The 16,095-nt window shown below is 40.5% G+C and overlaps 1 protein-coding gene across 1 annotated transcript in view; it reads left to right on the forward strand.

Moving 5' to 3' along the window:
* The window catches only part of CSMD1 (CUB and Sushi multiple domains 1), a 1,679,419-nt gene that overhangs the window by 1,186,009 nt on the left and 477,315 nt on the right, over positions 1-16,095 (forward strand). The window contains exon 10 of the mRNA XM_055567572.1: positions 7,113-7,216. Coding sequence (XP_055423547.1) covers positions 7,113-7,216 — 104 coding nt within the window. The remainder of the gene's footprint in view (positions 1-7,112; positions 7,217-16,095) is intronic.

A 16,095-nucleotide genomic window follows, 5' to 3' on the forward strand; every position in this document is an offset into this window, starting at 1 on the left:
TTCCAACATATGGATGCTGAACAACACACTGCTGAATAAAGAACAAATTATACGAAAAAATCAAAAAAGAAATCAAAATATGGATAGAAATGAATGAAAATGAAAACACAACAACCCAAAACCTGTGGGACACTGTAAAAGCAGTGCTAAGGGGAAGGTTCATACCAATACAGACATACCTCAAGAAACAAGAAAAACGTCAAATAAATAACCTAACTCTATACCTAAAACAACTAGAAAAAGAAGAAATGAAGAACCCCAGGGTTAGTAGAAGGAAAGAAATCTTAAAAATTAGAGCAGAAATAAATGCAAAAGAAACAAAAGAGACCATAGCAAAAATCAACAAACTGAAAAGCTGATTCTTTGAGAGGATAAATAAAATTGACAAACCACTAGCCAGACTCATCAAGAAACAAAGGGAGAAAAATCAATAAAATTAGAAATGAAAATGGAGAGATCACAACAGACAACACAGAAATACAAAGGATCATAAGAGACTACTATCAACAATTATATGCCAATAAAATGGACAACTTGGAAGAAATGGACAAATTCTTAGAAAAGTACAACTTTCCAAAACTGAACCAGGAAGAAATAGAAAATCTTAACAGACCCATCACAAGCAAGGAAATTGAAACTGTAATCAGAAATCTTCCAGCAAACAAAAGCCCAGGTCCAGACGGCTTAGAGCTGAAATCTACCAAAAATTTAGAGAAGAGCTAACACCTATCCTACTCAAACTCTTCCAGAAAATTTCAGAGGAAGGTAAACTTCCAAACTCATTCTATGAGGCCACCATCACCCTAATACCAAAACCTGACAAAGATGCCACATGAAAAAAGAAAACTACAGGCCAATATCACTGATGAACATAGATGCAAAAATCCTCAACAAAATTCTGGCAATCAGAATCCAACAACACATTAAAAAGATCATACATCATGATCCCAGGGATGCAAGGATTCTTCAATATCTGCAAATCAATCAATGTAATACACCACATTAACAAATTGTAAAACAAAAGCCATATGATTATCTCAATAGATGCAGAGAAAGCCTTTGACAAAATTCAACATCCATTTATGATAAAAATCCTCCAGAAAGCAGGAATAAAAGGAACATACCTCAATATAATAAAAGCTATATATGACAAACCCACAGCAAACATTATCCTCAATGGTGAAAAAAGGAAAGCATTTCCCCTAAAGTCAGGAACAAAAGAAGGGTGCCCACTCTCCCTGCTACTATTCAACATAGTTTTGGAAGTTTTGGCCACAGCAATCAGAACAGAAAAAGAAATAAAAGGAATCCAAATTAGAAAAGAAGTAAAACTCACTGTTTGCAGATGACATGATCCTCTACATGGAAAACCCTAAAGACCACCAGAAAATTACTAGAGCTAATCAATATAGTAAATATATATTTGCTATAAATCAATATAGTAAATATAATCAATATAGTAAATATAGTGAATATTGGCAGGATATAAAATCAACACACAGAAATCCCTTGCATTTCTATACACTAATAATGAGAAAATAGAAAGAGAAATTAAGGAAACAATTCCATTCACCATTGCAACGAAAAGAATAAAATACTTAGGAGTATATCTACCTAAGGAAACAAAAGACCTATATATAAAAAACTATAAAATACTGGTGAAAGAAATAAAAGAGGACACTAATAGATGGAGAAATATACCATGCATGGGAAGAATCAATATAGTGAAAATGAATATAGTACCCAAAGCAATCTATAGATTCAATGCAATCCCTATCAAGCTACCAATGGTATTTTTCACAGAGCTAGAACAAATAATTTCACAATTTGTATGGAAATACAAAAAACCTCAAATAGCCAAAGCGATCTTGAGAAAGAAGAATGGAACTGGAGGCATCAACCTACCTGACTTCAGGCTCTACTACAAAATCACAGTCATCAAGACAGTATGGTACTGGCACAAAGACAGAAATATATATCAATGGAACAAAATAGAAATCCCAGAGATAAATCTACACACATATGGATACCTTATCTTTGACAAAGGAGGCAAGAATATACAATAGAGAAAAGACGATCTCTTTAACAAGTGGTGCTGGGAAAACTGGTCAACCACTTGTAAAAGAATTAAACTAGAACACTTTCCAACACCATACACAAAAACAAACTCAAAATGGATTAAAGATCTAAATGTAAGACCAGAAACTATAAAACTCTTAGAGAACATAGGCAAAACACTCTCCGACATAAATCACAGCAGGATCCTCCATGACCCACCTCCCAGAATATTGAAAATAAAAGCAAAAATAAACAAATGGGACCTAATTAAAATTAAAAGCTTCTGCACAACAAAGGAAACTCTAAGCAAGGTGAAAAGACACCCTTCAGAATGGGAGAAAATAATAGCAAATGAAGCAATGGACAAAGAATTAATCTCAGAAATATACAAGCAACTCCTGCAGCTCAATTCCAGAAAAATAAACGATCCAATAAAAAAATGGGCCAAAGAACTAAACAGAAATTTCTCCAAATAAAACATACAGATGGCTAACAAACACATGAAAAGATGCTCAACATCATTATCAGAGAAATGCAAATCAAAACCACAATGAGGTACCATTTCACGCCAGTCAGAATGGCTGCAATCCAAAAGTCTACAAGCAATAAATGCTGGAGAGGGTGTGGAGAAAAGGGAACCCTCTTACACTGTTGGTGGGAATGAAAACTAGTACAGCCACTATGGAAAACAGCATGGAGATTCCTTAAAAAAGTATAAATAGAACTGCCATCAGTTCAGTTCAGTCACACAGTCGTGTCCGACTCTTTGCAAGCCCATGAATTGCAGCACGCCAGGCCTCCCTGTCCATCACCAACTCCCGGAGTTCACTCAAACTCATGTGCATCGAGTTGGTGATGCCATCCAGCCATCTCATCCTCTGTCATCACCTTCTCCTCCTGCCCCCAATCCCTCCCAAAATCAGAGTCTTTTCCAGTGAGTCAACTCTTCGCTTCAGGTGGCCAAAGTATTGGAGTTTCAGCTTTAGCATCATTCCTTCCAAAGAACACCCAGGGCTGATCTCCTTTAGAATGGACTGGTTGGATCTCCTTGCAGTCCAAGGGACTCTCAAGAATCTTCTCCAACACCACAGTTCAAAAAACATCAATTCTTCAGTGCTCAGCTTTCTTCACAGTCCAACTCTCACATCCATACATGACCAGTGGAAAAACCAGGGCCTTGCCTAGATGGACCTTTGTTGGCAAAGTAATGTCTCTGCTTTTGAATATGCTATCTAGGTTGGTCATAACTTCCCTTCCAAGGAGCAAGCGTCTTTCAATTTCAATTTCATGGATGCAGTCACCATCTGCAGTGATTTTGGAGCCCCCAAAAAACAAAGTCTGATGCTGTTTCCACTGTTTCCCCATCTATTTCCCATGAAGTGATGGGACCAGATGCCATGATCTCAGTTTTCTGAATGTTGAGCTTTAAGCCAACTTTTTTACTCTTTCCACTTTCACTTTCATCAAGAGGCTTTTGAGTTCCTCTTCACTTTCTGCCATAAGGGTGGTGTCATCTGCATGTTCTGAGGTTATTGATATTTCTCCCTGCAATCTTGATCCCAGCTTGTGCTTCTTCCAGACCAGCATTTCTCATGATGTACTCTACATATAAGTTAAATAGGCAGGGTGACAATATACAGTCTTGATGTACTCCTTTTCCTATTTGGAACCAGTCTGTTGTTCCATGTCCAGTTCTAACTGTTGCTTCATGACCTGCATATAGGTTTCTCAAGAGGCAGGTCAGGTTGTCTGGTATTCTCATCTCTTTCAGAATTTTCCACAGTTTATTGTGATCCACACAGTCAAAGGCTTTGGCATAGTCAATAAAGCAGAAATAGATGTTTTTCTGGAACTCTCTTGCTTTTTCCATGATCCAGTGGATGTTGGCAATTTGATCTCTGTTTCCTCTTCCTTTTCTAAAACCAGCTTGAACTGCCATACAACCCAGCAATCCCACTTCTAGGCACACACACCAAGGAAACCAGAATTGAAAGAGACACGTGTACCCCAATGTTCATCGCAGCACTGTTTGTAATAGCTAGGACATGGAAGCAACCTAGATGTCTGTCAGCAAATGAATGGATAAGAAAATAATGGAGTATTACTCAGCCATTAAAAAGAATACATTGAATCATTTCTAATGAGGTGGATTAATCTGGAGCCTATTATACAGAGTGAAGTAAGCCAGAAAGAATAACACCAGTACAGTATACTAATGCATATATATGGGATTTAGAAAGATGGTAACAATAACTCTGTATGTGAGACAGCAAAAGAGACACAGATGTATAGAACAGTCTTTTGGACTCTGTGGGAGAGGGCGAGGGTGGGATGATTTGGGAGAATGGCATTGAAATATGTATATTATCATATGTGAAACGAATCGCCAGTCCAGGTCCGATGCATGATACAGGATGCTCAGGGCTGGTGCACTGGGATGACCCAGAGGGATGATATGGGGAGGGAAGTGGGAGGGGGGTTCCGTATGGGGAACATGTGTACACCCATGGTGGATTCATGTTAATGTATGGCAAAACCAATACAATATTGTAAAGTAATTAGCCTCCAATTAAATAAATGTAAAAAAAATTCATAGAAGCAGAGTCGAACCGTGGTGACTAGGAATGTGGAGGTGGGGATAAATCTGGAGATCTTATGGGCAGCATGGTGGCTGTAAACGATAACACTGTATTGGTCATTGGACATACGCTAAGAGAATGGATTTAAGGTGCTTTTACTTTACATGCAAGTGATGACTAAGTAAGGAGACAGGTTTATTAGCCTGACTATAGTAGTGGTCATGTACTATATGTGTGGACATCAAATCCTCATGCTATACTCCTTAAATACACAAAAATTTTGTTTACAAAAATGAATTCTCTTAATCACATCACTCATCACCGACTGAGAAATGACAGCAACTTTCATTCCAGATGTATATTTTGTTTTGCTCCCAGATAAATTTATAGAATGCCATATTTTATAACAAACTAGGGCAGTGGCGACCCACTCTAGTACTCTTGACTGGAGAATCCCATAGGTGCAGGACCCTGGTAGGCTGCAGTGCATGGGGTTGCAAAGAGTTGGACACAACTGAGCAACTTCACTTTCACTTTTCACTTTCATGCATTGGAGAAGGAAATGGCAACCCACTCCAGTGTTCTTGTCTGGAGAATCCCAGGGACGGTGGAGCCTAGTGGGCTGCCATCTACGGGGTCACACAGAGTCAGACAACACTGAAGCGACTTGGCAGCAGCAACAGCAGCAATGGCATAAAGATTGTCCTTTGACTCTCAGTAGAGGCTTATTGTTAAGACTAAACCCTGACAAAAACGTCTCCAACACCCTTTGCTTTGGCTTGAAAGAATTAAAGAATGATCCTTTTTACACCCAAAATAAAAACACATTTATGTGGTGAGACCCCCATCTGTGACATTAAAAATCAGCCAAGCATGACCCTCAGGCTTGAATGGATTATCATTGTTTCACTGCAGGCTGTTAGACAAGTCAACACAGAATCAGTGTGTCAAAAAGGGTAATGGGAATCTCCAGGATGTGTGACTCTTCAATCATTTTATTCTATCTTGTTAGACCATGGACATTTATAAATCAGCCCATGGAAAGACAAAAAATGAAGTAAAACCATCCTTGGTTGCTGGGCTTCATAAACAACAGCCATCAATCCCTACACCTGTGTCAAATTAGATTGCTAAAATAATGTATTCAGACAAACATTGCAATTTGAAAGAGTAGATTTTTTAAATAAATTATAATGGCTATACAACTAATTTTAGTAAGAATTTCAAATAGCAAAATTAATGCATCCCATATTAGCATTGCTCAGGAAAGCACCTGGTTAGAGCCTGCTCAGAAAAGCAACATCAAATTGGATAGTAGTCCAAAGTCTGCCTTCCTCCCTGGTGCCACTTAGACCTTTCTTTCAGGTTTAATAAACAAGCATTTGATATTTTGTACAAGATTCCAGAGTTTCAGAGTTACTGTTAAATAAATCTCATCAAAGTGTATTTACACTGTTAATGGCTTCTGTATTTGCCATTCTCTCTCACTCTCTTCAGTTAGCTATGTACCTCATTTGTTACTCTATCTACCTGCCTACCTACCTACGTCTATCTGTCTACCATCTCTATCATCTATCCATCTATCTCTTCATGTATTTCTACTGCCATCATCTCCATTTACTGATCTCTTTTACCTATCTATTCATCTCTCTCTTTCATCAGTGATATCTTCCTCCTTTCCTTTTTATCTGTTACAGATTATCTAGTGTCTCTATCTATCTATCTATCATATAGTTCCATTATCAATCTATTTCTCCTTGTCACCCAGGGCTCTAGCCTAACTTTTTGATACCCCAGACACTCTTCCCCCTTAATCACAATTTTGGTCAACAAAGCAAGCATTACTTTTATCAGGAGAAAAGGATATGTGCTCTACTGAAAGACGTGCATAGTGTTATATCACATCCACGCATCAGACGCAACCTGGTCTTGTCTAGATGATGTTGAGCACCCAAAGTGTTCTTTATTTTAAAAAAGACAAGGCTTTGCAAGGTAAATGTATAGGACAATTTTCCAGCCTCAGAAGGCCTTTTTCATATGTAAATATGAGTAATTACATGAAATCTGTGGACATCACACTGAAAATGTTTATTTTTTGGTGTTCCAGTTATCCTCTAAATAGATCTCATTAACTGCAGTCTCCATTTATTTTGCTTATACTGACTTAACCTTTGGTGATTCTGAACACTATAAATATGAGAATAAATACTTAATAGGCTTAACATATAATATGGGTTGATTTCATTTTTAAACCTGATAATATCTCTGGAGTGATAGAAATTTTGAGTTCCATAGAATCCTATAATCAGGGGCTCTCAAATATATATAATCATTATTTTTAAAAGCAACTTGATATTATTTGAAATAACAATGGCATTATGGAACAAAATTAATTCTCCAACTGGATATATGCAGTATGCAAGGTCCCAGGGAGTTCCCATTATGCTAAGTAATTCTGTCTTGTGTTTGATTCAGGTCATCAAGCTTGCCTTTGAGGAGTTTGAGCTAGAAAGAGGCTATGACACCCTAACCGTGGGCGACGCTGGAAAAGTAGGGGACACCAGGACCGTCTTGTATGTGTGAGTACATCTTCCCTTGTTTTTTTTCTTTCCTGGGTGGGGAGGTGTCTGTGCAGACACGGGTGTGGACTGGAGATGCTGGTCAGACTTTCCATTCCCAATCAGAAGTTTAATAGATGCCACATGTGGCTACATTAGTGGTGTCAAACCCTGATTTATGTGAGAATTAACTCATCATTATGTTCTATTAATATCTCTGTCCATGTTTTTCTATTTATTTCAAATCATTAAGAATATGGCAAAAATTTAGAATATATTGGAAAGCAGAAAGTAGAGGTGATAAGTTTCTCAACTCAGCTCCTCCCTGTCAATCTCCCTCCACTTATTCTATTATCCATGTTTGGGGAAGTACAAATATTTTCTACAGTGAGGCCATGTGTCTTCCAAAGCCTTGCATTCTCTAGAGCTGCATAGTAACTGTAGCAGAGATGGTGGGGAGAAGAGTGGGGCTAACACCCTGCATGTCTATGGTCCTCCTCCCAACCCAGAGTCCTGGGGCATTCAGAAGCAGCCCTGCCAGGTACAGCAGCAGAGTCCCTGCACTCGCTCCTCTGCAGCTGGACTCACAGAGGGGTCTGCACTCACAGAGGGGTTTGCACCCTTCACCCTGGATGCTCTCAGCCTCTTGCAGATTCAGGGCCATGAGGTGAGTCTGGTTAGTTTTTAGCAGACTTGTTCTTTCAGAATTAAAGCCGTGACCCCGGGGGCATCTTGACTCAGTATCTTCAGCACAGCAGGAAATGTTTCAACAGCCCCTTCCTCTGCGTTTGCAACCTACACACACAGCTTCCTGCGGGGACTCTGGAGACACCTAAACCAGAAATTGCTTTCACGAATGAAAGTCATTCTGGACTGGCAACTCGTTTCATACATGATATTTTACATGTTTCAATGCCATTCTCCCAAATTCGATGCAGGATACTGGATGCTTGGGGCTGGTGCACTGGGACGACCTAGAGGGATGGAATGGGGAGGGAGGAGGGAGGAGGGTTCAAGATGGGGAACACATGTATACCTGTGGTGGATTCATTTTGATATTTGGCAAAACTAATACAATTATGTAAAGTTTAAAAATAAAATAAATTAAAAAAAAAAAAGAAAGTCATTCTGCAGGATTTTCACCTTTTTTCTCTTAATCTGCTTATTCACAGCTGAGGTTTTCTGTTTATTTGAGAGAAAGCTTACCCCTGATAGCTTCAGCTGGGAAACAATGACAATAGTGGAATAGTAGTGGCTGTAATGCCCACTTATTCTCTTATTTACTAGTTATTTATGAGGTAATTCATGTTGTAAAAAAAAGTTCTGCAGCCAAATATCTGTCCATACCTTTAAAATTAATGGGCCTGAACGCTGATGGCTCTGGGGACATTCTCTTCCCCTTTGTTGTATCTTGGACGTACTTTCCTGTCAGTATGTAACTTTATCTCATGTTTTGTAACTACTACTAATAACAACTAAAATCATGTTTCATGTTACTGGCCCATGGCCTATGATTATGATTATAATAATAACAGTAGTAATCTCATGGCATTTATTGAGAACATCTTGTGTGCCATGCACTGTGCTAATATATTTATCTTCTTTGGCCTTCACCTTAATCCTATAAGTTAGGGGTTAATACTGTCTTCATCATACAAATGATGAAACCAAGGCTTAGATTTACCCCAATTTGCAAACCTGGTGTCTGCTCCAGCAGGTGTTCAGACTTAGTGATCCTGACCATGTCTGTACTCCTTATCATTGATAACCTTTGGCTTTTCCCCTTCCCTCCCATAATTTCCCCTTCCTGAGCAGCTATGCAACACACTACTTTGTACATATAGTCATACTGTTTCATGTGCCTTCAGGAAAAACTCTATATACATTTTCTTCCACCACAGTATATGAAGGTCCTTATTTCCTCACACTCTTAACAAGTAGTTTATTTTTTTGCTCAATGACCAGCCCCACATTGCATTCATTTATAAAAATTGGATTTCTGCAGGATAAGGCCTGGACATCTATATGTCTGCAGTCTGCCATGTTGATGGCGGGCACACAGCCGGGCATGGGTCTGGAGAGGCACTTGTGGACACCAAGTCAGTGCATAACGATGGGGCCAGGGTGCCAGAGATGGAGTTTCCAGCCCAAGCTTTGCTCTTAACCATCTGTGACCCGCTCTGTACCTGTGTCTTCATGGCTATAAAATATGTATAATAAACGTTTCCTGCCTGTGGTAAGGAGCAAAATGAAATAATGCCTGTGAACACACTGGAGAGCAAAGAAATACAATCCACACACGAGATAGCTTTATTATTACCATAGCGTCTAATTTAAGAAGGGGTGTCATTAAAACAAATGAGAAAAGTTTTCAACCAAATGCAAAATATAAAATATAAATGTGGCCAAGTGGTGCTGTATAAAGTCCCTTAGGTCGCCATTAAAGATCGGTGGCCGTGCACCCATTGTTTTCGATGCTATTTGTTGTTAGGAGAGCAACAGCAAGCTATGTGTTACGTTGACATAAGTGTTATTAGAACCTCCTCCCAATAGCTCAAATCTATAAATGAAAAACTAAATAGTCAACTGAATCAAAGTGAGATGCCCTTTGGGAAACATAATGTAACAAAGATCAGTTGGGCATTTAATCATTTGTAGTAGAGAAAGGCAAAGCCACTGACGTATTTCTTCGGTATACACAATTACAGAAAAAGAATGAATGGGAGAATCACAGCTGGTGTCTTCAGATAAACTGGTAATGTTAGGGGATACATCAAAAAATATTTTTGAGCACTAATATGTCAGACCTGACATACAGGATTCCTGCCATAGAGTTTAAAATCTAATTGGAAATGGCAGTGATGCTCAGATGGTTATATACCAGAAAGTATATTGAATCACTGAATCTCCTAATACATATTTCAAATAAAATTTAGGTTAAGAACTTTTTCTTATGGGTGTCTGATGTATACTATGTTGGGCTCAATATTTTATACATTCCCATTTTTCGGGGGGTTGAGGAATTCTATTCAGATCTTAATTTTAAGGAGAAATTCAGAAAGTGAGAGAGCCTAACTGGCTCTTCCTAAATATAGTTTTCAAAAGCCTAATTTCTGTTAATGGCTTTTTATTTTTTCAAGTTTCTTGGCCCAAAAGGAGAAAAACTGAATATAAGGGGAACTCTTTCAATAGCGGACTCTTCCCAAGAGATGGATGCATTTATTCAGGTTCCTTTTACAGAATGACTGACTTCAAATTAACTCACTAAGCAAATCTCTCTTGAGACGTCTTCAACAATACATAATAACTTTCTCAAATATAATTTGCAGAAGAACTGTATCCAGAGACATGGTTCTTCAAGACTTTCCTCTGGCCTTTGCAGTTACTAGCAGCCAGTGCCTGGGAAATGGCATTCATTTCAGGATGTTCTGAGGATTATAGACATAGATGACAGGTTGTAAGTGCCCATCTGTCTAGGGGAGGATAGTTAGTATCAGGGAAATCTGTGAGCAAGCAGTTTGTCTCTGCCTGACTACTCGTCACTACTCATCTATTAACCCATAAGGAGACTTTGTTCCTGTTCAGTCCCTAAGTCCTGTCTGACTCTTTGCAACCCCATGCACTGCAGCATGCCAGGCTTCCCTGTCCTTCACCATCTCCCAGAGCTTGCTCAAACTCATGTCCATGGAGTTGGTGATGCCATCCAGCCATCTCATCCTCTGTCATCCCCTTTTCCTCCTGCCCTCAGTCTTTCCAAGTATCAGGGTCTTTTCCAGTGAGTCAGGTCTTCACATCAGGTGGCCAAAGGATTGGAGCTTCAACTTCAGCATCTGTCCTTCCAATGAAGATTTAGGGTTGATTTCCCTTAGGATTGACTGGTTTGATCTCCTTGCAGTCCAAAGAACTCTAAAAGGAGTTTTCTCCAGCATCACAATTCTAAAGAATCAATTCTTGGGTGCTAAGCCTTTTTTTCAGTCTTACCTGTGTACATGACTACTGGAAAAACCATAGATTTGCCTTTGTCAGCAAAGTGATGTCTTTGTTTTTTAATACCCTATCTAGGTTTGTCATACTTTCCCTTCCAAAGAGCAATCATCTTTTAATTTCATAACTAGTGGTCATTTTCTGTAGTGATTTTGGAGCCTAAGAAAATAAAATCTGTCACTGTTTCCACTTTTCCCCCATCTATTTGCCATGAAGTGATTGGACCAGATGCCATTAGTTTTTTGAATATTGAGTTTCAAGTCAACTTTTTAATTTGCCTCTTCCACCCTCATCAAGAAGCTCTTTAGTTCCTCTTCACTTTCTGCCACTAGAATGGTATCATCTGTATATCTGAGATTGTTGGTATTCCTCCTGGCAATCTTGATCCCAGCTTGAGGTTCATCCAGCCCAGCATATCACATGATGTCCTTTGCATGTAAGTTAAATAAACAGGGTGACAATATACAGCCTTGAAGTTCTCTATTCCCAATTTTGAACTGGTCTGTTGTTTCATATCTGGTCTAACTATTGCTTCTTGTCCTGCATACAGGTTTCTCAGAAGGTAGGTCAGGTGGTCTGACATTCCCATGTCTTCAATAATTTTCCACAGTTTGTTGTGATCTACACAGTCAAAGGTTTAGCCTAGTCAGTGAAGCAGAAGTAGATATCTTCCTGGAATTCCCTTGCTTTGTCTATGATCCAATAAATGTTGACAATTTGGTCTCTCATTCTTCTGCCTTTTCTAAATCCAGCTTGCACATCTGGAAGTTCTCAATCCAGGTACTGCTAAAGCCCAGCTTAAAAGATTTTGAGCATTACCTTGCTAGCATGTGAAATGAGCATAATTTTATGGTAATTTGAACATTCTTTGGCATTGCCTTTCTTTAGCTTGGAATGAAAACTGACCTTTTTCAGTCCTATGGCCACTGCTGAGTTTTCCAAATTTGCTGACATATTGAGTGCATCACTTTAAAACTCCATCTTTTAGGATTTGTATTAGCTCAGCTATAATTCCATCACATCCACTAGCTTTATTCATTGTAATAAGGCCCATTTGACTTCACACTCCAGGATGTCTGGCTCTAGGTGAGTGACCACACAATTGTGGTTATCTGGGTCATTGAGACTTTTGTATAGTTTTCTGTGTTTTCTTGCCACCTCTTCTTAATCTCTTCTGCTTCTATTAGATCCATACCACTTCTGTCCTTTATCATGCCTATTCTTACATGAAATGTTCCAATTTTTCTTGAAGGGATTTCTAGTCTTCCCCACTCTATTGTTTGTTGTTTCTTGTGGCTGCTTCATACTCTGTTCTTACATTGGTTTTTGTTCCTAGAAGCAACTCCATCTCTCATGTGACTGTAACAACTTACCTCTCCTGTTGTCTGTAGGTGCTGGGTGAAGGGGCAAGATTCACTTTTTTATTAAAAGACTTCAAAACAGCTATAACAAAGCAGACACTGAAAACTGATGTGTGTGTCTATGTATCTTTGGACATTATTATAGAAGTCAGTCACAGTACATCTCCATGCTTTGGAGAAAAGCCTGAGCAATTTATGTTAAGAGTAAGCACATAACAAATCGCCAGTCCAGGTTTGATGCAGGATACAGGATGCTCAGGGCTGGTTCACTGGGATGGTTCACCCCCCAGAGGGATGGTATGGGGAGAGAGGTGGGGGGGGGTTCAGGATGGGGAACACATGTACACCCGTGGCAGATTCATGTTGATGTATGGCAAAACCAATACAATATTGTAAAGTAATTAGCCTCCAATTAAAATAAATAAATTTATATTAAAAAAAGAGTAAGCACATAAAGGTAGCTACCTAAATTCTCTCTAGGCAAAACCCTATATAGGATAAGAAGTACACTCCTTAGATTCTTAGAACTCTGGAACCTCATGATCAAAGCTTTTTCTTCATATAGTCTTTCTTATAATGGTATTGACTTTGAGCATGGATTTGTACAGGATTGCAGATCAGACTCAAATCCTAAACGCTCTATTCTTCATGTGGATTCCATCCATTGCTAGTTTTCCTTCCTCCATCTCTTATGGGGAATCTTTCTTCCTTGAGTTCTTAGAGAAGTATTTGTTGAAATTCAGATATTGTGGGACACAGAGGTGGGTAAAAGTAGGCTTTGGTGGGCATGGGGAGGTGGTCTGCAGGTGGAGAAGTTCAGAGACTTTCCAACCTTCAACACCACCCCGAGGAGAGTCAGAGAACCTACGTTCTCTGTTTCAACAGCCCTATCAGTGGGGAGGTGGCCGGACCCCTGGACATCTATATTTTAGGTTTGGGATTTTACCTGTTCTGGGGTGTCTGGGAGAGCAAGCTGACCTGGGCCTTTAGGGGCCATGTCTCTGGGGAACCTTCCCATGGAGGAGGAGAAGCCATCGGCCCCAAGGAAACACAGCCCAATGGCAGTGCCTGTGGGAGACGGAGCAAAGCCTGTCCCAGCTCATTTGGGGTCCAGACTCGGGGTCCAGCCTGAGTCCTGTCCCAGCTGTTCGGACAGCTACAGCATTGACTCACTGCAGCAGTTTTCTCTAAGAAGCTGGAGATGCATGCCCTCCTTGCTGCACTGTTGTCCTGCAGAACTAAGGATCTCTTCGCCAGGATTCATCGGTCAGCTCTAAAACCCAGGAGCTGCTGCTATTGATACTTAGCCTGCACGACAGCCCACACTCCACAGCAAGAGGAACCACTTCAGTGAGAAGCCCACACTGCAACTGGACAGTAGCCCCCATAGCAAAGAAGCCCCAGCACTGCTAAAAGGAAATAAATAAAGAGTAAAAGAAGACAAATAAACAAACACGAGGGGATGCACCTCAAGGGCAGCAAGCATGGCTCCCCATCTCGTGCTGACTTTGCAACCCAAAAGCACTCAAGTGCAAAATGAAACAGCTAATGAAAAATTGTTTGAGAAAGGCTAAAAGTATGAAGCGAAGAGAAGATGTTATTATATTGTTGTAGTTATTATCTCTGCCTTAAAGTAATGAATTATGTGGTGCTCAGAACTGCCTTTGGATGTGAAATTTACTAACAGGAAGAAGAAAGAGATCTGGACTGTCATTCACTGAATCTGTCTGGACCCTCAGTCTCGTGACCAAGAAATTCTATACCCTGGCATCCAGGGTTGTTAGGAAATCCACTGACACACCCAGGGGTGTTGATAAGCAATGAGTCACTTCTCTCTGGCTGTTTTCAAGATTTTGGTCTTCATCTTTGGTTTTCAAAAGTTTAATTAAATGTGTCTTAACGTGGATTCATTTGAGTTTATCCTGTTTGAGGTTCACTTGGTTTCTTAGAACTGTAGGTTATATGTTTCCCCAGATTTGGGGCACTTCCAGCAATTGTTGCTTTAATTTCTCTTTCAGTCCCGCTCTCTTTTCTCTCCTTGTGGGACTGGAATGATGAGACACTGGACCTTTGGGTTTTGTCCACAGGTTGCTAGTGTTCTGTTCACTTTGCTTCCACTCTGTCTCCTCTGTGGAGTCAGTGAAGGGGATCCTGCCATCCTTTTTCAAGTTCTCGTGTCAGCGTGCATCTCCATTCTGTCTACTATAAGCCCGTCCAGCTATTTTTATTTTATTGTCTATTATTATATTTTTCACTACTGTATTTTTCACTCCTATAATTTCCAGTTGGGTCTTTTTAATAACTTCTGTTTCTTTGCTGGAATATTCTGTCTTTCATTTGATTGCAGAGAGTTTGTAAATGATTGAAGCATTTACACCATGGCTGCTTTAAAATCCTTGTCAGGTAATTTCAACACCTGATTCATTTCAGGTGATGCCTGTTGTTTGTCTTTTCTCATTCAAGTTGTGGTTTTCTCGGCTCTTAATGTGATGAGCAGACCCTGGCTGTTTCGTCTATCGTGTTGTGACCTCTTATTTCAGCAGGCAGTCTCCCTGGTTAGACTTAACATGCAGCTCTTGGCCAACATGTGCAGGCTGGGTTCCGGGGATGGGCTCATTATCAGGGCCTGTAAGGCAGCGGCCCCCAGCCTTTTTTGGCCCCAGGTTTTTGTGGAAGACAAGTTTTCCATGGACCAGGATGGGGGACATTTTGGGGATGACTCTACTGCATTGCATTTATTTCCCACTTTATTTTGTCGTCATTACATGAACTCCACCCCAGATCAGCAGGCCTTAGGCCTCGGAGGCTGAGGACCCCGGCTCTATGGCATTGCCCTGCTCCACTTGGATGGCTTGTGCCTGTGGAGCTCACTCTAGTCTCTGCCCCCTCCTCCAGCTCATGCCTTGTCCCCCCCACCTCCATCTCCCATTTCTGGGAGGGGAGGGGAGTCTCAGTCTCAGATTTGCAGAGACAGAATCTTCCTGGGTCGGGCCACTGGTGTGGTGGTCTCTCTCACAGGTTTTCCTGCCTCTGTGTCTTTCCTCAGAAAAGAGAGCCCAGGCGCTTGGGGAGGGGGAGGCTGGCCCTGGATACCTGTGGTTACCAGGCCCTTCACCATCCCCCACACAGGTGGTGCTGGTCCGCCTGACATCACGAGAGGGACACCAGCTGCATCCTCGGAGGGTGGAGCTTGCCTGTGCAAGAGTCAAAGTCAACGAAAAGCTTGCTCTAATTTCACCTTGGTGCCAGTGGGGAGATTTTAACAACTTCAGCATATATACTGTCAATCCCCAGGTTTAACTTCACAAATAATAGTAATCTGAATATCTATTCTATAAGACCATAGCCTAAAATGACTTTCTAAAGTCAACTTGACGTAAAAGCCAGAATCCTGCCATTCTCCCACTCCCAGCCTCTGTTCTACTGTTGGACTGGGCTCAGTCACTCAGTCATGTCCAATTCTTTGCGGCCCCAGGCACTGTAGCCCGCCAGGCTCCTATGTCCATGGGATTATCTCAGCAAGAATACTGGAGTCATTGACATTTCCTCTTCCTG

This window comes from Bubalus kerabau, chromosome 2 (assembly GCF_029407905.1).
Source record: "Bubalus kerabau isolate K-KA32 ecotype Philippines breed swamp buffalo chromosome 2, PCC_UOA_SB_1v2, whole genome shotgun sequence".
In the NCBI taxonomy this organism is placed as follows: Eukaryota; Metazoa; Chordata; class Mammalia; order Artiodactyla; family Bovidae; genus Bubalus; species Bubalus kerabau.